This window comes from Aulonocara stuartgranti (genome assembly GCF_965226115.1).
Source record: "Aulonocara stuartgranti genome assembly, chromosome: 16".
NCBI lineage: Eukaryota > Metazoa > Chordata > Actinopteri > Cichliformes > Cichlidae > Aulonocara > Aulonocara stuartgranti.
In genome coordinates this window covers 35,428,506-35,454,234 of record NC_138952.1, presented here as the reverse complement: position 1 = coordinate 35,454,234, position 25,729 = coordinate 35,428,506, and the positions used below count along the sequence as shown (strand labels likewise).

General features: G+C 40.8%; 1 protein-coding gene across 1 annotated transcript in view; it reads right to left on the bottom strand.

Moving 5' to 3' along the window:
* Positions 1 to 715: 715 nt before the first annotated feature.
* marco (macrophage receptor with collagenous structure) overlaps positions 716 to 25,729 on the bottom strand; it is a 28,980-nt gene continuing 3,966 nt past the window's right edge. Inside the window, exons 4-12 of the mRNA XM_082507972.1 lie at positions 25,482 to 25,636; positions 22,578 to 22,695; positions 21,066 to 21,128; positions 14,677 to 14,748; positions 9,546 to 9,614; positions 3,644 to 3,679; positions 2,296 to 2,349; positions 1,622 to 1,786; positions 716 to 1,092 (exon numbers count right to left, since the gene is read on the bottom strand). Of these exons, the coding sequence (XP_082364098.1) occupies positions 962 to 1,092; positions 1,622 to 1,786; positions 2,296 to 2,349; positions 3,644 to 3,679; positions 9,546 to 9,614; positions 14,677 to 14,748; positions 21,066 to 21,128; positions 22,578 to 22,695; positions 25,482 to 25,636 (863 nt within the window). The 3' untranslated portion in view covers positions 716 to 961. The remainder of the gene's footprint in view (positions 1,093 to 1,621; positions 1,787 to 2,295; positions 2,350 to 3,643; positions 3,680 to 9,545; positions 9,615 to 14,676; positions 14,749 to 21,065; positions 21,129 to 22,577; positions 22,696 to 25,481; positions 25,637 to 25,729) is intronic.

Sequence of the window (25,729 nt, the reverse complement as noted above, 5' to 3'; positions counted from 1 at the left end):
AAAACCTGCTCATTGTAGCCATTAATCCTGACTTTTGTTTTATTCATTTTTGTTTTTTGTAGGTTAAAGTGTTTAATATATTGTGCTCCTGATTTAATGTTGCTGATCAGTTTGAATTCATTATTATTATTATTATTTATTGAGTTTGATCAATTTTATTTTTCAAGTCGGTCAAAAAATGTTCAAAGTTTAAGTAAGGATTTAATTTCTTTTTTTATTTCAGGCAAATTGTTGCAATTTTTTCTCTTACAGACTAAAAAACAATGTTAATAAAGTTATTTTTTGTTGTAAGTTGATCTACAGTGTATTTCTTTCTTTTTTGTGTCTTTAATGTAAATAAGGATAAAGTGTTAAAGCGAGGTGTACATATAACAATTTTATAGACAAATGATACTATTTATAGTTGTGGGGGGCGCAAAATGTTTTTTTCTTCCCGGGGGGGCATAAGAGAAGTCAGTAAGAAGCATTGGTTTAAGCTAATATGTTAAATATTGACATTAAAATGAAATGAATAAAATATATTGTGTGAATATATAATTAGACTGAGATGTGAACACCATTAGTCTCAGTACTGCTCCCAGGTCAGTGAGCTGTGTATCGATGTGTTTGACAGTGGTGTGAGTATCCAGAGCCACCTCACAGTACAAAGTGCAGTATTTAGTGGGGTGTAGCTGCAAGGTCACAGATTGCAAGCAATTACAAACACCAGTCTGAGTTAACTTATCAGGAATATTTTATAGTGATCTACAAGGAAAATTACTGTTACGTCATTAATGTGCAGGCTTTTGTATAGTACTGAATCACAAGCTCATAACAGGTTTTTAAAGCTCAATCATTAAAGTCAGTTTTGAGCAAAACAGTGAAGTAAAATGTGTAATATTTCCTGTGATATATACTGAACACTGAGTTTCTGAAAACATTTTGTTGCTCTTGATTCCATGAGAGCGATTCCGTCTTCAGTCTACAGACAGTGTAACCCAGCGTCTTCATTGTGGTTGCAGTCATTAACACCGATTTTACCTTGAGGGCAATCAAAGATATTGTCCTCGGCTCCTGTGCACCGCAGCTCGTCCAGCCAGATCTTGCCAGACCCTACAGAAGGAAAGAAGTGTTAGAGCAGACTGGTGTTGTGCTGTTTTTCTCTGACCCAGTGTTTTAGGCTTATGAACTATGAGTTTTTGTGAGTGGGCTCTTTTTTATTTGACAGATTTTTATCAGCCAAAATAAAGGCTTACTTTCGTTTTCTTCACTTTGTCTCTGTGCATCTTCATAAAGGTTCTTTATCTTGTGATACTATGACATAAACCACCTGCTTGCATTGACAGTCCCTATGTTTACTTTTTTAATATACTTTTAGTTCCTATAAATTCTGTGCTACACTTACAACCTGTGCACACATTTTACATTCACCTGGAATTAGATGTGGCTTTATGAATTTATGTTATATTTTATGAGATTTCCTACTATTTGACCATAAAAAGTCAACATCTTATTATTTAATTTCTTTGAAATTTGGGAATAGCATTTTAAATAAATTACATAAATAAATAAATAAATAAAATAAGGTTCTAGCAGTAAGATTGAGATTCATTGAAAACAGATGACAGAGTGGGCTTGGTACCTGGGGCGGCAATAAAGGTGGAATGGACAGTCTGGAAGCCCAGCATCTTACAGATCACCAAGCCATCCACACGGTCAAATCTGTCATCACACACAGTGCCCCAGATATTGTTGTGCTTCACTTCCACTCGTCCTTGGTTTTTTCCTGGCACAAGACGCACAGTCACTGTGGTGGACAAAGTTGAGGTGACAAGATTAACAGTGGGTTTTTGTTGTTACTGGAATCATTGTTGTTATGAAAGAGATCAGGATGGTTAACAATGGTAAAAATGTCCCTGTGAGACATTTAGTTGGTTTGCATTTCATAAATGACAAATCTGGAAATGCTAACTGACAAACACGCTGCATTTTCTGTGACTACTTCACAAAAAGCCAACTTGTGTTCTGGCGATTAAATATTTCTGCTGTGAGATTTACTTACCTGGATGACTGAGCATGCATCAAGATATTTCTGCTGTGATATAGCAGCCATACTTGTTGAATCACTATGTGCTGCATGCTATTTTCATCAGTACAAATCTAATAACAAAACACTCTAAGGCTTTTATTTTCTCTCTGTCAAAAATGGTTAATGTCCCTTTAGACATTAGAATACCTTTAATACATTTTTTAATGTTTAACATCTGAGGTTTCTGAAGCTATCGCTGCTCTCAGGTCAGCATGAAGTGCACTTACACTCTGTTCCCATCTCTCCCTTCTCTCCTTTGGTACCTGGTGGCCCAGGAAGACCTGTGGAGAAAAGATTAAAGCTGACATATGAAATTACAGTAGGCCCATCATTTATTAGACAAAGACATATTTCTCCCAGTTTTGCTTTTGTACACCACTACAATAGATTTTATATCACGATGAATATTTGACTGCAGTGCAGACTTGCAACTTAAATTCAAAAGGTTTTACAAATCTTTGCATTATACACTGTCCCCTACAGAAAACAGCTGAAGTGCATGATGACAGAAAACAAACATCTACAACATCTAAGTCAACAAGGTGTCAGTCATGGACCCAAATGTATCTATCACAAACAGACTGAAGCTTATACATAATTTTATTAAGGAAGATCTACAATCAAACATCTGTCTGCTTCCTGGGCGCTTGGCGCCTAATTTGTGCTTTCATCACTTCCACTTTCCCACACTTTCAAGCTCATTGCTGACATCACAGCTCTAGTTCAGTCATATTTCTGCCTGCCTTCTTCAAGCCAATCAGCCTCCAATCTGCTTACTGGTCATCTGTCATTATGTTCAATTCATTATAAAGATCTTTGTTTACTGAACTGGCTCTCACATTAAACTTCCCTGTATGAGATATCTCTTATAGATGTTGCCTAGTGGAACTTTTCTAACAAAACCAGCTCTTTTTGTGGAATATGTAACCCCCAGAAAAAGTAAGGAAAAACTAAGCTTCCAGTGTGTGAGAGAAACAAGACTCCAAGTCATATTTTCTCCATCTTTTATGGAAGCCCGTTTCCACTACAAAAAAAATAATAACACGTATCCATAACTCGAAATTTTGAGCTACTTTCTTTAAATTTCGACTTATTAACTTGAAATTTCAAGAAACATAGCTCGAAATTTCAAGTTACTTTTCTCAAAACTTTGAGTTAGCTCTGCCAATCAGTAATCAACGTGAATGAGGTCACTTTCTTGTTACCCGGAAGCATATGGCGCAGACTAACGCGCAAAACCGGATCGCAACAAATTGGCGCTTTAGCGAGTGCGTTTGCTGATAGTAACACCATGTGATTCAGCCAATAACACAAGGATTTTATCATTTTTGAAGCCAAGCTGAAAATACTCAGCAATCTGTGCATTCATGACTGGATGTAATACTGGTAGCTTACCTGAGGGCTTCAGCTTCCGGGTAACAAGGAAATGACGTCATTCACGTAGATTACTGATTGGCAGCGCTAACTCGAAATTTTGAGTTAACAAGTCGAAATTTTGAGAAAATAAGTCGAAGTTTTGAGTTATGGATCCTTTTTTTAGTCGTGGAAACGGGCTTGTTGATTAAATGTGCTTACCTTGTGTTCCATTGTAACCACTTGGCCCTCTAGGACCTGTCGTGAAAATGACAAAATGAAATCTCATGAAAGAGAAAAACACAAACAGCACAAACATATAAGAATATGGATTGGTATGGGTTTAACAAATACTGTTTTAAAACACTGTTTCACATTAGTCACACTGTACACACACGGTATTCACAGCACTTCACTTGTTCCACATTCTGTCATGTCAGAGACTTTTTCCAAAATAGCGTGAATTCATTTTTCGCCTGATCATTCTTCACAGTTTCCCACAATGACAAAGTTTAAAAAAAGTCTGAAAGTTTCAAATTCTCACAAATTTATTAAAAATAAAGACATAACAAAACATATGTATTAACGCTGAAAACTGACCTCAGGTGCATCCTGTTTCCCCTGATAATTTGTCAGCTGTTACAACTTGAAAGTTTTAAATTTAGTTGGTTGGACATGATTGGGAAAAGTACATGTCTGTCTAAGGTCCCACAGTTGACAGTGCAGGTTAGAGTGCAAACCAAGCCATGAAGTCCAAGCACTTGTCTGTAGACCTCTGAGACAGGATTGTGTCGAGGCACAGATCTGGGAACAAGTACGGAAGAATTTCTGCACCACGGAAGGTCCCAGTGAGAACAGTGGTCTCGATCATCCATAAAGACGTTTGCAACCACCATGACTCTTCTCAGAGCTGGAATCCTGATCAGTCTGAGTAATTGGGATTGGTGGGCCTTAGTCAGGGACAACACAATGGCCAAGAAGCCAATGATCACTTTACCAAACATCATGTGATGGTATTTCTGCAGCAGGAACTGGGACACTAGTCATGGTCAAGGGAAAGATGAATGCAGTGATGGACACATTCATGATGAAAACCAGCTTCAGTGCACTCTGGACCTTGACTTAGTCAAAGGTCTCCCAACAAAACAACGGCCTCCACACGGCCAAGATAACAAAGGAGTGGCTTCAGGACCACCTGTGAACGTCCTTGAGTGACTCAGCCAGAGCCCAGACTTGAACCCACTGAATATCTCTGGAGAGATCTGATAATAGCTGTGCACTAACACTTCCCATCATGCCCAGTAGAGCCCGAGAGGATCTACTAAGAAGACTGGGAGAAACTGCCCAAAAAAGTGTGCCAAGCATGAAGCATTATACTTAAAAGACTTGCGACAGTTCTGCCAAAGTTACACCAGAAAATGTATTCAGCAAAGGCTGTGAATGTTTATGCACGTGTTATATTTTTGTTTTTTTATTTTTAATAAATTTGCAAGAATTGCAAGAAAACTTTTGTCACTTTGTCTTATTGGGTATTGAGTGTAGAACTTTGAGGTGAAAATGAATTTAATTCATTATGGAATAAGGCAATAACTTGTCAAAATACAGCACAAGTGACACGCTGTGATTATTTTTTTGATACTTTGATTAGTTGATTAGAATGGTTTATTTGAAGAGTTTCAGTCAGGTTTCAGAGCTCATCACAGCACAGAAACAGCTTTAGTGAAGGTTACAAATGATCTTCTTATGGCCTCTGACAGTGGACTCATCTCTGTGCTTGTCCTGCTAGACCTCAGTGCAGCGTTCGATACTGTCGACCATAATATCCTATTAGAGCGATTAGAACATGCTGTAGGTATTACAGGTACTGCACTGCAGTGGTTTGTATCATATCTATCTAATAGACTCCAGTTTGTAAGATAAGATAAGATAAGATAAGATAACCTTTATTAGTCCCACACGTGGGAAATTTGTTTTGTCACAGCAGGAAGTGGACAGTGCAAAAGTTATGAGGCAAAAATTAGAATACAATAAGAATAAATACAGTACACAACTGTACAGAATAGAATAAAATAATATACTATATACAGTAGAATAAAATAAAATAAATATACAATAAGATAAAAATAGAATACAAATACAAATACTATATACAACTGAGTAAAAATACAACGATGACAGAAAGGATTATTGCACTTAGTATTATTGCATATGTATGGATGTGTGTGCTTGATCAGTTAGTCTTTATTATGGAGTCTGACAGCAGTGGGGAGGAAAGACCTGCGAAATCTCTCCGTCCCACACCGTGGGTGCCGCAGTCTCCCACTGAAGGAGCTGCTCAGTGCTGTCACAGTCTGCTGCATGGGGTGGGAGATGTTGTCCATCAGGGATGACAGCTTAGCCGCCGTTCTCCTGTCACTCACCACCTCCACTGGGTCCAGAGGGCATCCTAGAACAGAGCTGGCCCTTCGGATCACCCTGTTCAGTCTCTTCCTGTCCCCAGCAGAGATGCTGCCGCCCCAGCAGACCACGCCATAAAAGATAGCAGAAGCCACAACAGAGTCATAGAAGGTCTTCAGGAGTGGGCCCTCCACTCCAAACGACCTGAGTCTCCGCAGCAGGTACAGCCTGCTCTGCCCTTTCCTGTAGAGGGCGTCTGAGTTATGAGTCCAGTCCAGTCTATTGTTCAGATGAACACCAAGGTACCTGTAGCTGTCCACAGCCTCAATGTCCATACCTTGGATGTTCAGTGGTTGCAGTGGAGAATGCTTGTGCCTGCGGAAGTCTACCACCAGTTCCTTGGTTTTACTGGTGTTGATCTGGAGGTAGTTCAGCTGGCACCAGTCCACAAAGTCTTGGGTCAGACCTCTGTACTCCTTGTCGTCCCCATCAGTGATGAGGCCGACTATTGCATCAGAGAACTTCTGCAGGAAGCACTGGGTGGAATTGTGGGAGAAGTCTGCAGTGTAGATGGTGAAGAGGAACGGAGCCAGAACCGTTCCCTGTGGGGCCCCCGTACTGCAGACGACCATGTCCGACACACAGCCCTGAGTCCTCACATACTGTGGTCGGTCGGTGAGGTAGTCCAGGATCCAGGTAGTGAGGTGATGGTCCACTCCAGAGTTCACCAGCTTGTCCTTTAGAACCGAGGGAAGAATGGTGTTGAAGGCACTGGAGAAATCAAAGAACATGATTCTCACAGTGCTTCCAGCGGTCTCCAGGTGTGCATGTAAATGGAGAGTCCTCTTCACACACTGAGGTTAATTATGGAGTTCCACAGGGTTCAGTGCTAGGACCAATTCTGTTTACATTATACATGCTTCCCTTAGGCAGCATCATTAGAAGACATAACATACATTTACACTGCTATGCCGATGACACCCAGCTCTATCTGTCCATGAAGCCAGATAACACACACCAATTAGTTAAACTGCAGGAACGTCTTAAAGACATAAAGACCTGGATGGCCGCTAACTTTCTGCTTCTTAATTCAGATCAAACTGAGGTTATTGTACTCGGCCCTGAAAATCTTAGAAATATGGTATCTAACCAGATTCTTACTCTGGATGGCATTACCTTGGCCTCCAGTAACACTGTGAGGAACCTTGGAGTCATTTTTGACCAGGACATGTCCTTCAAAGCACATATTAAACAAATATGTAAGACTGCTTTCTTCCATTTGCGCAACATCTCTAAAGTTAGAAATATCCTGTCTCAGAGTGACGCTGAAAAACTAGTTCATGCATTTATTACTTCCAGGCTGGACTACTGTAATTCATTATTATCAGGAAGTCCTAGAAACTCCCTGAAAAGCCTTCAGCTGATCCAAAATGCTGCAGCAAGAGTCCTGACAGGGACTAGAAAGGGAGAGCATATTTCCCCTGTTTTGGCTTCCTGTTAAATCCAGAATTGAATTCAAAATCCTGCTGCTCACATACAAGGTCTTAAATAATCAGGCCCCATCTTATCTTAATGACCTTGTAGTACCATATCACCCTATTAGAGCACTTCGCTCTCGCTCTGCAGGCCTACTTGTTGTTCCTAGAGTATTTAAAAGTAGAATGGGAGGCAGAGCCTTCAGTTTTCAGGCCCCTCTTCTGTGGAACCAGCTTCCAGTTTGGATTCAGGAGACAGACACTATCTCTACTTTCAAGATTAGGCTTCAAACTTTCCTTTTTGCTAAAGCATATAGTTAGGGCTGGACCAGGTGATCCTGAATCCTCCCTTAGTTATGCTGCAATAGACGTAGGCTGCCGGGGGATTCCCATGATGCATTGAGTTTTTCCTTTCCAGCCACCTTTCTCACTCACTATGTATTAATAGACCTCTCTGCATTGAATCATATCTGTTATTAACCTCTGTCTCTCTTCCACAGCATGTCTTTATCCTGTCTTCCTTCTCTCACCCCAACCGGTCGCAGCAGATGGCCCCGCCCCTCCCTGAGCCTGGTTCTGCCGGAGGTTTCTTCCTGTTAAAAGGGAGTTTTTCCTTCCCACTGTCGCCAAAGTGCTTGCTCATAGGGGGTCATATGATTGTTGGGTTTTTCTCTGTATCTATGAAGCGCCTTGAGGCGACTTTTGTTGTGATTTGGCGCTATATAAATAAAATTGAATTGAATTGAATTGAATTGAATAGTCAGTAAGACTAAAACAATGACGTATACAGTAAATGCAAAGTATTTCCATTTTCAAATAAGGTTTGCTGTGACCTACAAAGAAAAGAAGAGGGATGAAGTCCAAATTGCCCTCAGTGTATCCACCAGTGTTCTGAGTGCTCAGTTAGGCTAGAAAAGCCTTAAATAATTTTCAGTCCGTTTATTTCTGGATTTGTGTACACATTCAGTTTTGTGTACACATTCAGTTTTGTGTATACATTCAGTTTTGTGTACACATTCAGTTTTGTGTATACGTTCAAGACAATATATTTCTGAAGGTGGTATTGACATAAAATTCTCACCAGAGAATCAGTAACAACAGTAACAACCCATCCTATCCATACATGCACAGAAATCAAACCATATGTGTCCATAAATTATGTGTAATAATGAGAATTGACACAGGGAGAAAGTATTGAACGGATTAACAAAGGGAGGTGCATAAAGGCATGTAAAGTCATAACAGACATCTTGCAAAACTGCAGGATTGATCACTCTGCGAGCCAAATTCACCAAATCAGCTCCATCTCTGTGTGCTTCAGGACCAGTTTCCCATCAAAAATCTCTATTATCTGCCTTATTTACTTGTTTATTACGCACCAGTTGTGTACAGTGCTGCTGGCTGCTGTTTTTCTGTTTTCCTAAAATGACTTCTGACAAGAAAGCCTCATTCCTGCTATTCACTACAAAAAAATTTAACCTTTTATTGGTAGTGAATTATGCCAAATTGCTAAACGCATAGCTATGTTTCTAATAAAACCTCTGTAACTTTGTGAAAAACAAGGTTTCTGATTTTCACTTTCTAATATAAATATTTATTTTGTTTCTTTTTCTTTATCATGTAGAAAAACTGTTAAATATGAAACTTCTTTACACTGACAGAAAGGGGAGATTCACCGGTCCGACCGCTTAGATGGGTCGTACGTGGCCTGCAATGTAAAATGAGTTCGACAGCCCTGGCCTAGGCGGTGGCACCATAACTGCCATTAGTGATTGGGATGAAAACCAGGGATCCATTGTCAGCCCCTACGCTGGTGCAGTCGGTCACCCAGGACTGGAATATATCTAGGGACAATGCTGGAATATCTAGGAAGCATATCCTCGGCTTGTGGCCTTCATCAGGACCCTGATGAAGGCCACAAGCCGAAACATCTATTATTAAAGTTGTTCATCTTCCCTCAAGTGTTGCTGGAGTTTCTGCTTTGTGAATTCTTTTATCCTCTCCATGCACCTTGGAAGCAGGTGAAGTTGTGCCAGAAAATTCTTTTTGCCTTAAAGAAAACTTTGACATATTTAAACGATGCCTTCTCTGTGCGGTTAATGAATGGTGAAATAAAAAATGTCATATAGTCTTTTACAAGTCAACAAGTGCAGAGAAAGAGGATGATTGGTCGCCCTAGTGTATAATCTGCTTCAGTTTGAGTTTGAGTGAATCCTCAACACGGCTGCAATGAATTTAACCAAAAACCTTACCTGGACTGCCAGGGTCACCTTTCTCTCCCTTTGCACCTGGTCCTTGATCCCCAGGTGGACCCCTAGGACCTGCATTTGTAAAGACAACAATGGTGATTTTAAAATGTCTGTTTAACTTTTATGGGAGCAAATTTTAACTCGTAAATGTAAATTAACAAAAGACAGACATCCCAACCAGTTTCCTCTTATCTAAGGGTGACATTTGTAGTCACCTTTCAGAAGAACACCAAAGCCGTGAAACATCCAAATAACACAAACTTACATACATTGTTTCAGCTGACGATCTTAGCAGCTGCTCACAATGAATAGCCTTTCTGCAGGACAGGTTTATGGCCAGATGAGACAAAAACTGAACCATCTGGCCTCTGTTACATGCAATGGGGATGTGCAGGTGAGGTGCTGTTTCTCTTCCTCTGCTGCTCATTTTTCCCAGCCTGCACCTGGACTCACTGAGCAGTTAGCCATAAAACATTATAAAGTCTGTTTGAGGTCCACTTGCAATTTTCTCTGCTCTCTAGAGTCTGAGATTCTGCTGAGCAGAATGGAAAGACACAGTCGTTTTGACAGTTTCGGGAACAGTGTAGATGTTTTTTTGCTGCTACTAGTGAAGGCTGGCCGGCCACAGAAGTGCGTCTGGTTGTTGGTTGTGTTGTTTTTTCCTTTAGACAGGTTAGTTTGTGTTGTGACTTTTCTCTTTCTGTTCTCTTATTGATATAATGATCTTGTCTGCATTCAGGGTCCAATCCCGCCCTGACTGTTCATGACAGTTAGGGCTTTTAAAATGAAGCATATTATTTATACCTTGATGATGGTGATAACATCTGGCTCTGGAGCTGTTTGGCTGCCAGTGGTACCGGTACATTGCACAAAGTTGTTAGAATAATGAAGAACGACAATGATTTCCAAATTCTTCAACATAACCTCCAATCTAAGCTAGACGGTTAAAACTTGTTGTGTTTTCCGGTACATTTGCATAATGACTGAAGCTGGTACCACTGACTAACAATGGATGTCAGTTTCAAGTACCTTGGTGTCACAGAGGGAAACCAAACTGCTGGGAAAGTCTCAACCACAAAATACCTGCAGAGCGTAAGAAACATCCTGAGGAGTCAGCTGAATCGGAAGAACAAGTAGAGGAAGAAGGCTGTAGGGATCGATGTAGTGATACCAAGTGGTAGCAACACCAGGAAGAAGGAATGTGAGAAGCTCGAGGAATACCGAGAGCTCACAGAGGAGCCAGAGAAGAAGTGGAAGGTGAAGGCTGCCTTCCAGTCGAGAAAGGTTGGACTGAGAGAATGAAGCCCTCCCTGCTCGCCTCTTATTAAGTCTGAGAGGGTAAAAAGACATCTGGCCTTTTAAGTTTAAAGTGATACAGAGTGCTAAACAAAGTTCATGTGTGCAAATTGAAGCTATAGTCAAAGATATAAGGAAGAGGAAGGAAGGCTCTTTTTATTATAAATTGTTTGAAGTGAGTTTGACTCTGGCCGTCGTTTTAGAGAACCTGTGAGGAAGAACAAGAGACTCCAGGTTTCTTTTATCCCAACTGCAACCCGTCTCCTTAATGGCAAATAACTGTCTTGTGGCTTTTTATCATTGTTTTGTTTATTCTTATTGCTTCCCCTTGTGGGACAATAAAGTATTGAATTGAATATGTCTAATTAACATGCTGAATGAGATATGCAGTTTGAGTAATAAAAATAATTCTAATGTCTAGACTTTGTGTGTGTGTAGACATGCTGTTGCTCTCCTTGTGTCTCATCGTTTGCCTCCTTGTGTCATGGTCCTGGGTCATTTTGACCCAGTGTTCTTAGTTTTCCTGTGGTTTTGTATTTTGTTCCTTATGTTCATTGGATTGTTTGGTTTGGTATTTGGATCCCCCCTGTGTCCATGCTGTTATTGTGGTGTTTGTTCTGGTACCGTGTTCCCGTCCTTTGTGTTCTGTGTTCTCCTCATCCCCTCGTGTATTCATCCTTGTTCTCTGCCTCTCTCTCTGTGTACTGTGTTGTGTTCAAGGTCCACATCTTGGTGTCAGTATTTTCAGGTTCGTGTCCTCCCCGCTCTGTCACGAGTAATTGTCCTCAGCTGCGTTCCCCGTGTGTTCCCACTTCCCTCATTACCTTCTGTGTATTTATGTCAAAGTGTCCCTTTGTTCCGTGTTGCGTCGTCCCTCTAGGTTGTGTGCATTTACCGTGTCTTCCCAGCGCCTCAGCTTTAGTTGCTCCCAGTATAGTTGACTTCTTATGTTCCTGTTAATAAAGACCTGCCTTTGAGTTCATCCCCGTGTGTCTAGAGCCGTGCATTTTGGGTCCTCTCTTGCCTTCACACAGCCGCCGCATGACACCCTGCTTGTTTATCTCCATTGCTGTATCCGGCTGTACAGTGGGGCAAAAAAGTATTTAGTCAGCCACCGATTGTGCAAGTTCCCCCACTTAAAATGATGACAGAGGTCAGTAATTTGCACCAGAGGTACACTTCAACTGTGAGAGACAGAATGTGAAAAAAAAATCCATGAATCCACATGGTAGGATTTGTAAAGAATTTATTCGTAAATCAGGGTGGAAAATAAGTATTTGGTCACCTCAAACCAGGAAAATCTCTGGCTCTCACAGACCTGTAACGTCTTCTGTAAGAAGCTTTTCTGTCCCCCACTCGTTACCTGTATGAATGGCACCTGTTTGAACTCATCATCTGTATAAAAGACACCTGTCCACAGCCTCAAACAGTCAGACTCCAAACTCCGCCATGGCCAAGACCAAAGAGCTTTCGAAGGACACCAGGAAAAGTATTGTAGACCTGCACCAGACTGGGAAGAGTGAATCTACAATAGGCAAGCAGCTTGGTGTGAAAAAATCAACTGTGGGAGCAATCATCAGAAAATGGAAGACATACAAGACCACTGATAATCTCCCTCGATCTGGGGCTCCACGCAAGATCTCATCCCGTGGGGTCAAAATGATCATGAGAACGGTGAGCAAAGATCCCAGAACCACACGGGGGGACCTGGTGAATGACCTGCAGAGAGCTGGGACCAAAGTAACAAAGGTCACCATCAGTAACACACTACAACGGCAGGGAATCAAATCCCGCAGTGCCAGACGTGTTCCGCTGCTGAAGCCAGTGCATGTCCAGGCCCGTCTGAAGTTTGCCAGAGAGCACATGGATGATACAGCAGAGGATTGGGAGAATGTCATGTGGTCAGATGAAACCAAAGTAGAACTTTTTGGTATAAACTCAACTCGTCGTGTTTGGAGGAAGAAGAATACTGAGTTGCATCCCAAGAACACCATACCTACTGTGAAGCATGGGGGTGGAAACATCATGCTATGGGGCTGTTTTTCTGCCAAGGGGACAGGACGACTGATCCGTGTTAAGGACAGAATGAATGGGGCCATGTATCGTGAGATTTTGAGCCAAAACCTCCTTCCATCAGTGAGAACTTTGAAGATGAAACGAGGCTGGGTCTTCCAACATGACAATGATCCAAAACACACCGCCCGGGCAACAAAGGAGTGGCTCCGTAAGAAGCATTTGAAAGTCCTGGAGTGGCCTAGCCAGTCTCCAGACCTCAACCCCATAGAAAATCTGTGGCGGGAGTTTAAAGTCCGTGTTGCTCGGCGACAGCCCCAAAACATCACTGCTCTCGAGAAGATCTGCATGGAGGAATGGGCCAAAATACCAGCTACTGTGTGTGCAAACCTGGTGAAGACCTATAGTAAACGTTTGACCTCTGTTATTGCCAACAAAGGTTATGTTACAAAGTATTGAGTTGTATTTTTGTTATTGACCAAATACTTATTTTCCACCCTGATTTACCAATAAATTCTTTACAAATCCTACCATGTGGATTCATGGATTTTTTTTTCACATTCTGTCTCTCACAGTTGAAGTGTACCTCTGGTGCAAATTACTGACCTCTGTCATCATTTTAGGTGGGGGAACTTGCACAATCGGTGGCTGACTAAATACTTTTTTGCCCCACTGTATGTCTTAAGTCTCAGTGTTTCCTGTTCATTCTCTCGTCCTGTGTTCAGTGTGCTAAGTTTTGCTTCCCCTGTCTCATCACATCTTGTTCACTCCAGCTGTTTCCACTTCCCTCGTCATCCCTCAGCGTATTTATTGTCTCTCCCTCAGTCTGTAAATCTTCTGTCCTCCCTCGTGTCTCCATGTCCTCTCATTCTTTCCATGTGTTTCAGGTATTTTGTATTTAGTTTTTTTATGGTTGGCTCTTCGTTTAATTTTGTTTCTCTGTTTTGTTCTTGTTCATTATCAGCCACAATAAACGGCTCGTTTTTTTCCAGAAGCTCAAACATACATTTGTGCTTCTGAACTGGCTAAATACAAGACTGTGCATGAGGATTATGTATATGAAACTACTTTTTGAAAGACTCCCTCAGACTATTCATTTATTCATGACCTGCATTCTCTGAGACTGTTTTTGTGCTCAAAGATGAATTCTCATGCTTCTCATTCAGAAAGGGTTTATGAAGCAGCACAGCCTGAAACGATCATTGGTGTAAGTCAGTCAGTTAAGGCAGAGATGGGTTGTGCACCCACACCTGCTCCTAGGGTGGCCAAGGTCCCCCCATTCCCTGCAGCTGTACTAGTTTCTCGGGGGACACTGGCTAGGACCCAGCTGGCACCAGCTCCTGCTTCGAGGGCAGCTGGGCTCCTGCCTACCCCTGCACCCATACCAGTGCCTCAGGTTTGGGAGGCTGGGGCTCAGCCAATCGCGTTTCCTGGTCTCAAATCAGTTAGGGCCCTGCTGGTTTCCGCTCCAGTACCTGGTTCTCAGGTAGAGACAGCGGGTGCCAGATCATTGCTGATGCCACTCCAAGGTAAGGGCAGCCATGACCCAGCCTGCTCCTGCATCCGTTCCTACTCCTTGGGTGGGAGTGTCTGGTGTCTGGTCTGCCCCGGCACCCATTCTCGTTCCCAAGGTGCTAAAATATTGTCGCCAACAGTCGTGCTTTGATCTGTGAGATGATATCTCCAGTCTCCCCAGTACAGAAGCTGGTTGTAAAGGATGCACTGAAGCAACTTTGATAAGATTTCAGAGAATGTGAGCAGCTCTTACTATAGCTGCCACAGGGTGGACTGTATAGGCATATTAAACTCTACCATTTTCCAGTACCTGGCTCTCCTTGTTCTCCTTTGTCTCCCCTTTCACCCTTTGGTCCTGGAAGGCCGTTATCTCCATGGTCTCCTGGAAAGAAACATACCGGTATGTGATGGATTATAATATCTGATGACGCAAGCATGCAGAAAAAAAGCACACACGGCCAGTGCAGTTAGAAGATGACCACAAGACAAACCAATTTTATTACCGACTTTTACTCCACATCATATTTTTATAAAATGCATAAAATTTTGATTATAAAAAAGAAAGTGAAAATGTAAAGAACATTGCAGTTCTACACAGGACTTGTATTGTTGTTGTAGAAGTTGTGATCAGTTGGAATATCTTGTTAATTCTTTCTATTGTGAACTATTTTTAGTGTTGTTTTTCTATATTATTTATTATATTTACATACCAATATGCTATAAGCTATTCTATAAAAAAAAAAACTATAAAATTCCGTTTTTTGAAAAATAAAAATACAAACTTGTTCCCTAAAAAAGTAATTTCATTTAAAGGCGATTTTCTAATTTTGGCACATTTTATATCAACGTAAAAGTAGAAAAATCTATTTCCTAGATAATCAAGTTGTTTCCACAACATATGATGATAGTTTGCAAAATCCATGAACTGCCAAAGTTAATGACTGAATAATCTTTCAAATACTTAATAAATTTAACGTCTATTTTTATTTTTGTTGACTGTATTACGGAAGAAACTTGTGCTGTAGAAGCTATGCAGATGCTACACATCAGGAAAACAAAGTCACCTCACCATGGTTTTCTGTTGAACCGATTTAAAATAGTAAGTTTGTGCTTGATATTAGTAACATGGTTTATTCAGCAAAATATACACTGTACCTAGACATTAGTGTTTAGATCAGTTATATTAACCCTGTAGTGTCACCACAGAAGTAAAAGAGCTGATATCTTTTTTTAAGTTTACATCGATCACAAAATCGAGTGGGAGTTAGCGACTTCCACTTGGTCAAACAGCTGAACTCTCGTCTTGTCTCTCTATTCAGGAGATTCAACTTCACCGTAACTTATTGGTTGGGTATTAGAAATTGAAAAACGAATGCTCTGTCTGTGCAACTTTCTACCTCAGAAACAGCATGTCGAGAAAGGTGGGATCGACAGAGTCTGAATTTGCCGGCTTAGCTCATATTAAATTGGAGAGAGGTGATACCATCCAGCCTTTTATGTTTACAGTGATGCAAAGTGCTATGATAGTTTATCTGTATGTGCTTTTGCTAATAGTAAATCATTTTTATTCTTAATGAAAGATGTAATCAAAGTATAAGTCTAATTATCATGAAGAACTGCAGTTTGAGCAATAATGATTCCTGATATTCTGGTCTTTTCCTGTAATTTGATGCGCATGCTTGTATGTACTTCTGTGTTGTCTTACAGTTTGGTTTTGTGTTTTTCTCATTTTTGCCATGTTAGATTACAAAATCAAGAGGATTTGGATTTCCACTGATTTCTGCAGGAAGACAACTTCCAAGGACTTGGCTGGATTACATCAACACAGAACAGAAATACTTTTCTTCAGCCTGAATTCTGCCCATTCTCTCCTCAACCTCTCTCCTCTCAAAATCAGCATTAGCTGAGTTGTGGACATTCTATTTTTCACCTTGTGAAACTGTAAAGGTAAAAGCCTGTTTATTATTGACATCAAATCACTCAGATGTCATAATAGCATTAAAAATGAACTCTGTAGTTTTTCAGGCTTAATCAGAGGCCAACCTGGCAACCAAATCTTCAGAGGATGCATGATCGACATCTGGAGGACTGCGAAGCTGTTAGCGCTTGATCACAAGAGATTTCAAACCACAGGAAAGTCACTGGGGTTATTAGAGGCAAGTAAACACACAGCACGTACATGCTATTGCTGTTTACTGTGGCTTAACCTGTCAAGGACAAAAATGTAAAAAAAATTCAAGCCTTGAAATCATAGCTTTCCTACTTTTTCTACAGTATGGAGTGACAGGTTGGTGAGTAGCACTGTTGCCTCAGAGCAAGAGTTCGAATCCACCAATTGGGCTTTCTGTGCATGTTTGCATGTTGTCCCTGCGTTTGTGGCCCTTTAGGTACATGCAGTTAGTAGGGTTAGGGTAAGGATGCTAAATGGTCCATAGGTGTGAATGGTTGTCTGTGGTCTCCTTGCTATAATAAAGCAATTGAATCACGTGGAAATTCATTGCATGATCATTTTTTTATGTTCATTCAAAGGTTGTTTTTTTTCTTTTCTTGAGTATAGGATCAGAGACTCCGACCTTTTAAACCGAGAGCAGGTTCCAGACCTTCCTGACACAGGGGTGCCTGATTGAGATCCACAAAAGCACATCAGCTAATGGGGCCAAAATGTCAGTAACGATGTACTTTGTATGTTATTATCACAACTTTCTTTCTCCAGATTTGACCAATCTCAGAAATGAACATGGAGGAAGATTTCATCAAGATGTAAAAGTAATAGAAACCAATATATGAGCACAGGGCTGGAGACAATTACATTTTGATATAGGTCCCGGTAGGTTTAGATATCTTTTTTCCCAATAAATGAAATTGCAATTTAAAACCTGCATTTCCTGTTCACTCAGGTTATCTTTGTCTAAAATGATGTGATGATTTGAAACATCGGAAACAAGTGAGTGCAACAGAAATACAAAAAGGTAAGAAATCAGGGAGCTGTCAAATACTTTGTCACCGCACAGAACGTGACTATTTTACACTAGCATCCCCAGGCTTCTACCTTTCTACCTATAAAACCCGAGAGCAGCCAAATGGCTGGTAGGCTTTTAGCTAAGCTTTAGCTTCAGCCAAGTGGAAGCTAAATTGGCTGTATCAAGCATGCACCGGGACGAAGGAAAGACGGGTGGACTTCCTGGTGGCGCTTGCAACAGAGTTGGCTCACTCTCATGTAGCTGCGAAGAAGGCAAGAAAAGAACAGTTGCTTCGGACACAACCCTCCACACCTAGTCCTGGAAAAAGAGCCATGTGTCAGGTCAAACACAACTAGGGTTGCCAACTCCCTGAAAAATAAATAAGGGACACCTCGTGGCCAGGGCCGGGCGACCCAGTTGTCTTCACCCTTCCCAGTGTGGTGAATTTTCTAGCTCTTTTTTTGTGTGTGAAATTATTTTTTTAACCCTTTGACTTGAATTTGATTTAAGTAGATGTGTATTCTTTGTGATATGAACACATGTGAAACAAATGATCATTTAGCCATTTATTTTTAGCTCAAAATGACAACATTAACACAGTAAAACAGGTCTCTTTCTTAAACAGAAGCCTGTCATGCTTAACTTTTGAGAATATAAGTAAATCTTTCTTTAAAAGAACTCTGTCCTGCTTAACTTAAAATAATAGAAAACAATAGAAAGAAAAATATTCTTGTAACAGTGCACATTTAGTGCATTTAGTACAATTGGCTTCAGCTGAGGTATTATTTCAGCTTTTCTAATGCTAATCAGCTGCTCCTGTTTGTAAACCCGCTTGTTCCCATGATTACGCATCTTAACTCATCATCATTATTCATCTATGTATTACTTTTATGTATTAGTCATCAATTTGTTGTAATCATCTATCCTTGCAGTTGTTTATTACACAAAATAAATTATATTATCACACTTCTGGCCACATAGCGCTGATATTCACTGCACATGCCCATATTAACTTTTTCCAGCCAGGTGTTTTCCTTTTCCCATTCTTCCCTTTCTCTGAGGGGAACAAACATTGCTGCTCTAATGCTGGGCTTACACTGTGCGGTTTTTGGCCCATTTTGAGCCGATTTTTGACCGATTTTGGCCTTCATCGTGCATCGTGTAGTATACGTGGGGTAACGAGAAGTGATTAACACCTCACGACCAGCTCCCGATCATCAATCGCTCGTGAGGGTCTCATCACAGCCGCTCACACTGCTCGCGCGCAAACACGTAAACGCCGTGAAAAAGACGGAGCAGCACGGCTGTGCAGCGTGTGATCTGGACACAAGCGATGGAGGCACAACTTGTAGAACTTTGGAAAGCTCATCCGAGCCTTTTCGATGTGGCCTCACAAAATTATCACGACCACAACAACCGTGAAAACAGTTGGATTTACACTGCTGCTCAATCACAGCTGCCTGATCATGTTTTTCATTAGCAATTTAGCAAAGTTGATGGTGGTGGTGTGTCTGTGTGAGTGTAAGACGGAGAGAGAGAGAGCGCGACAGATTTTCTGTTATAACCTTCGTGTTATGGAGGCACAGTGTGAGCACTCAGGTCGCATCAGAGCATCGGGCCGTATAGTGTGAGACCTGCATCGTGACCTACCAACTTCTAACCCCTGCGAGTCAATCGTGCAGTTTGAGCAGGAGCTGAATAACGCGACTGAAAAAATCGCACAGTGTCTGTCCAGCTTTAGGTGTACTGTCGTCCGAGACTTGCACCGCAGTGACGGCGTTTGTTTCCCTGTTGGCCATGCTTCTTGTTGTGGTCATCTGTTGTCTTCCGGTATTTTCTCCGTAAGCGACCTTTCCTCGACCAATGAGATGAGCGGTAATCTGAATTGTCATACTCGAATTGTCATAAGTGTGCTGTCAGCTCATTGGTCACAAAGCAGGAGAGGGGCTGGGAATTATGTTTTCAAACAAAGTGTTAATTCCATTAAAAGTTATAGACTACTTTTGATTCTCACTGTATTACGGGACAAAGTGCGTCCCTTATTAGCTCAATACGGGACGTGTACTTTTGTTTCGAAATACGGGACGATTCCGTATTTTAAGGGACGGTTGGCAACCCTAAACACAACTGCAAGAATAATTATGCCACTGTGCGATGTGTTCACTGCAAAAGATACACATGTGGTAAATGCAGACTACAGATACCATGGCAGTGCCAGGATTGTGAGTGATTGCTGAAAATGTTGAATTGTACTCACTCACTTTTTATTATTATTTGTAAATATGTGTACAAATGGTTGGTTTTTTGTACTGTTTTTATCAATAAATCTCAGCAACAAAGGACATACACCCATGTGTGTTGATTTCTCCCTAAGATGGCAAACTGAAACACTCCAAGTTGGTGACTTTTGGAGATTTATTTCCCTGGATGATTGAGAATGCATCAAGATGAAACACAAAAGGAAGTTCACAGCTTTTAGCAGCTCCCCCACGCCCTCAATCACACACCCCCACTCCCCTCCCTCCAGAATTCCCAGGTAACAACCTAATATACATATGAATGACTAGCCAATTTAGCTTCCACTTGGCTGAAGCTAAAGCTTAGCTAAAAGCCATTTGGCTGCTCTCTGGGTTTTAAAGGTAGAGAAAAGCCAAATGGCAGTCCGTGGGGGTTTAAGTGTTTAGGTGACGGAACTTGTTTTTCATTCATCTCTGTGGACGTCTGAAGCACTTCAATAACAGGTAAATCTTGGGTATAAGTGCACTACACTTAAAACACTTCTTTTTACAGCACTCGCTTTACATCCTTTTTAATCATCCTTAATAAGATTCACTAATTAAAATTTTCAGTGCAGTAAAAAAGAAACATATTGACGCTTTAACCCCACAACTGGTCACAGCAGCTGCCTGAGAAGGCTTCATCTTCTCTCTGTACACTGATGCAAACTGTTTCTTCATCTTTTATCTTTCTCTAATATTCTACAGTCTTTACATAATGAAATGCACTGAGATAACGGCAATGAATTAAGAAAAAAAATGAATTAAATTGATGATTAACTGAGAATTATTATGTGAGGACTCGGGAAAATGAAGATGTTAGTGAATCAACAATCTGTCCTTAGTGTCCTTGTCTAGAGCCAACAAATAACCACAAAAAACCAACTAAATGTAATTATCATAAAATATAAGTTTGATCAAAGACTTTTTTTAGCAGAGAGCTTGAGGCCACGCAGAGTTTTATCTATTGGGAAATATATGCATTAGAGCTGGTTAATTTGTCAGTGTGAGTAAAAGTCCAGCCCTGATAGAGATTTCATGCAGCAAATGTCAGTGCACTACATTGTGAAGCTATGTGAAATAACGGCTGCAGCTCATCCATCAACCAGGTCTCATCATCCATCTGACAGGAGATGATGCGTCATCAATGCTGGGATCATTGCCAGAGCAGCAGCTGAAAGCTAATGTATTCTGCTGCACACGACCCCACAGCATCTTCTAATGAATGAAGTTTTTACAGTTGAAACTTTTCTTGTTCTTTACCAAAGCAGGTTTTAGACTAAACACTGTAAAAATAAATACAGATGTGACGCTGCTTTTCTGAATGATTCTGTCATCAGCTCGTTCCATTTGGCCTTGGCTGCTGCTTTAAACTTACTGAATATGACATTTCACATTGGCAGATTTATGTCACATTGTTAATATAAATACATCAATTACAGCTTCTGTAACTTTGACCTCACCTTTGCTGCCTTTTTCTCCTCGGTTACCTGGATGTCCATTGGTGCCTGGAGGACCTGGGGGTCCTGAGAACACATACGTAAATACATTGCTATGCTTGATAAACTTTAGAAAGTATTTTATTACACTATGTGTTATGATGCATCTGATTACACCTGAGGTATTGTTGTTCCGGGACAATCAGTCACATTGATTAGTTTCAAGCTTGTTCTGTTGTCAAAGCTTTGCAACTTAGGAAACATTCATCCTATTTTTTCATTCCTCCTTTGCAAAGTGTACTATAAATGCTCTATAGGCCAGCATCAACACCACATATGAGCTGGTGGAGGGAGGCATGGGGTCTGGGACTGGCGTTCCAGCCAGGGCTGGTGGGCTGCTCTGCTGCTGCATGGACCAGGGCTGTGTGGTGGTCTCTACCCCATCTCATGGGTCTGTGAGTGGATTGCCCCTCTGGAGGCATTGGTGTCTGGACTTGGGAGTATAGTGTGTGTATGGGGAGTGTGAGTGTGTGTGTACTGCATTCATCTCTGAGTGTCTCCATGTTGGGCAAGTGTGAGAGTGTTTATATGTGTGCATGAGGATGGGCATGTATGCTTGTGTGTGCCTGTTTTCCTTACTAATCCAACTCTTTTAGAACATCTCAGGCTCCCCCAGGTGTGGGGGCCTATTTCTCCACGCCACAGTCCCTGCCAGTGGCTGGTGTCCCCACCTGGCAGAGCAATGATGGTTCTGGATGTCAGAGGCTGAGTATTCAGTTGTGTACTGGTTCCCTTTCAGCGGCTGCTTGGCAGGACCTGGCCCCCCTGACTCTGTCGGGCCCCTGCTGGAGTGTGGGGGGCCCTTGGGTCTCGGTGGAGGATGAGGCGAGAGAGAGACCTCACAGCCCAGAGAGTGTCTGTCTCACTCATCCAAACTGGCAGCTGGTCCATAATACAGGGATCTGATAGCTGAAGGCTCTGCCTTCTATTCTACTTTTAGAAACTTACTATAAATTCTTATGGCGTGGCCTCGTTATTCATTTTGCATGTGAAGATGAAGACTTTAAATTCAAGTCCAAATTAAAGAGAGAAATATTGTCTCTCTTTCTAGTTCCAGTTAATACTCTTGCTGTAGCATTCAGGATCAACTGAAGGCTTTTCAGGAGCTTTTAGAGTGACCCGATAATTATTTATCACAATAGAAGCACTAGCTGTGTGGCATCACTCTGAGTCCGGATGTTTCTAATTTTACCAAACAAATGAAGGCAACCCTATATATTTGTTTAATGTGCATGCTAAAGGATAAATCTTGGTTAGAAATTCCTCATTAAATTCCTCACAGTCTTAGCTACGTAGTGCAATCTAAAGTAAATTCTTGGTTAAACACCACATTTCTAAAACTTGTAGGACAGAGTACAATAACCTCAGTGTTGTCTAAACAACAATGATGTGGATCTAAAGCTTGAAATCAGACAATGCCCTGTGTGATAGTTGTTGCTTTACCCTGTTGTTGTGTACATAAACACATGCACAGACCTGGCTTCAAGCTGATGACTGTTAGTTTGCCTTCCAGGTTATGGGTGGTGGTATTGAGCAGGCTCAGGTCGGTCTTCAGCTTGTCCAGCTGACCTTCCTCGCCACACAGGCCTTTAATCTGGTAAAATATGTGACTGTGATGTTAAACTGTAAAAACATGGAAACACTTTTTTAAAGGAATTATTATAGATGAATAAGCTTTGTGTATAAGGTACTCCTGCTCAGATTAGTGCTCAGGGATTTTAGAAGGCTGACATGTATTGTTGTTGAATTTGTGTTCAATTCATGCACAAACACAAAGCGATTGGAGTACACTTATTTACAAATGCATTCATCCAAATCTATAGAAATACAAATCAGTACTCAGCTCCCGATTGGGGAAAACTATGGTTGCACATCCACATATTATATTTTAACTAATCTCTGTATGATCTGAATATTGATATAGTCCAGGTAATGTGGAATAACACTGAGATTAATGTTAGCTTTATTTTGATGAGCACACCATCCATCAATCACCTGCAAAGACAGACTGTGAAAGAAGGAATGGGGGGCAAACGTTCCAAAGACAGAAGTGTAAGACACCAAGTGTAGTGGTACAGGCCAGCTACACAGAAAGTACACCTGTAGTGTGTAAATGCAAGAAAGTAAAAAACTGCTTTTTGGAGGATGTTTTTGTGTAAAGCTGACTAAGCCTTGTGCAATGTTAAGGCAATATTAAAATATTAGTAGATAGAGATATTTTTTATTTTCCTGTATTCCTGTTTTCTGTTGCCTACGTTGTGGGATTCAACAGATGGGGGAACCCTAAAGACAGCTGGAATGGCTCAGTGTGGAGAAACGAATCACAACTCACAAGAATTTCTAGAATACATCTGCGGGTCCAGTAGATTTTCTTGATGTACAAGCTGTGATAAGCTGATCTGGGCTACTGCTTTTAGGTTTACTGCTCTTTGTGGATTTACACAACTCAATTCACCAAGATGTCAGCAGATGTTTGATGATTTGCCACGACTGATCACAGTTTTAAAAATGTGCTCCACTTTCTTTCCCACCTTAACTATATTGACCATATTATGTGTTGTCATCCATGTATAAATTTTGCCATGATGGAGGGTCCTCTACACTCCTGTGCAGAGAATAACACATATGTATTCATATGTGTTATTGTTTTAAACTTAATTATTAACATTTTGTGTTTAAGTGTTTCCAGTTCATTACAGACTTCCTGGTGCTTCTTTTAATCAGGTATCATGACCATAGTGTTAAATTCCTGCTTATTACACAGAAACCGCCACAGGTGTTTCCAGGTCGTCATTACGATTCTTTAAGTGTGCTTTAAAAGGTTATTACATAGTTATAAATGTGTTATTAGATAGAAACAAGTGGTTTTGCATCTGTTTCCTTCTTATTACATGGAAACTACCTGAGATATTTCCAGGTAATAACCACACTTCTTTAAGTTAGCTTTAACGGGTTATTAATGTGTTATTAAATGGAAACAGGCGGTTTGGCATTTTGTTTCCTGCTTTTTATATAGAAACTACCACTGGTAATTGAGTGGTAATAACTTAGAAATTACCACATTATTACACTCTTATTTTGTCCTTGTTACCCTTCTATTACTGCTTTATTACCTAGCTCTATTTCCACATTATTACACCCAATTTTTGGGTTTCTTATTATCCTATTACATAAATTTCAGGGTAATAATACTCAACTGTAACCATTGTTGCTACCTCGATATTACTTGGACATTACATGGTTATTACTTTGGATATTAAAACTTAGAAATACTACATTATTACCCTCTTGTTTCCCCCTTGTTACCCTACTGTTACCCCTTTATTACCGAGCTGTATTATAATATAAATATAATCTAAGCTTTGGAAGCGCTCATCTCAGAGAAGAGAAAGGAACAAACAACTTATTACCTGATGTCCAGCCATATCTTACCATCTATCTATGTGGCTTTTCCACATACGTGATTCAAAAGAAATGTTGTTTCTTGAATCATGACATCATTATATTTTCTCATTCATTGTATTGGTTATATTCTCATCAGTATTAAGCATAATTAAACTGTCATTAAAATCACATCTGACTTATGGTTCTCTGTTCAACCCTTAGTACCATTTCTCTTTTCCAGAATCTTTCAGAACATAATTTTGGGCTGGCAGCACATTTCTTATCTTTCACATCTCTGCAGCCACACACAGATACTCATCTACTGAGGCTGCAGCTGGATCATGTCTATGCACACAAAAATCCAGACATCTGAATAATTTTCATTACCCAGCTCATGTCTCAGCTAACATATTAATCAGACTTATACTTTGATTTATATCTTTGATTAAGAATAAAGATGATTCACTATAAGCAAAGCACATAGATAAGCTCTGTTATAGAGTTGTTATGACTATGATACTTGTCGTTGGCTCGCTGTGTGTGTGAGACAGGCGTGTGGAGAGGGGCACGGCTGCCCATCATCATGCATGATTTTGGCTTCTGTCTGGACAAACTGCCATACAGGCCATTTTGGAATACTTTCCGGATGCGCTGTATATTCAGTGATGGACTGCTTCTTAAATAGTACCTTTCTACATAAGCTCAGCACTTAAAACGCTTCCCACTGTAAGTCTCATTCACCAAATAACACACATTCCCATTGCACCTTTATGTATGCCCAAACTCTTTGTGTCACATTCACACGCTCACATGCCAGTGAGTACATCAACGGCAATTTAGGGATCAACATATTGCCCAAGAACATGGGGCAGTGATTGATCCGCTCTACCAGAGCAACACAGGAAAGATCAAGTCAGCCATGGATCAATCCTACAATCTTCAATATCCATTGTGTCATTGGCCCCGTGTCACATTATATGTACACGAGAAGAGTACCTGGCTCTCCAGCGTCCATAGGTGGTGTCTCAGGTTCTTGGTTTCTTGACTGTTGTTTTGTATGAGAGTTTGGAAGCTTTCATAACCATGAGAAACATCATTGGACGTTTGCCCCTCTGATCTGGGCCGAGCCAGTGAAGCCTCCAGTGTGAAAACTGGAACCAAGAGAAAATGAACAAATATGTTTCACTATACTTTCTTCCCATGTATGTTAATGGGTAACACATCTTAATAATAATGTCACCCTA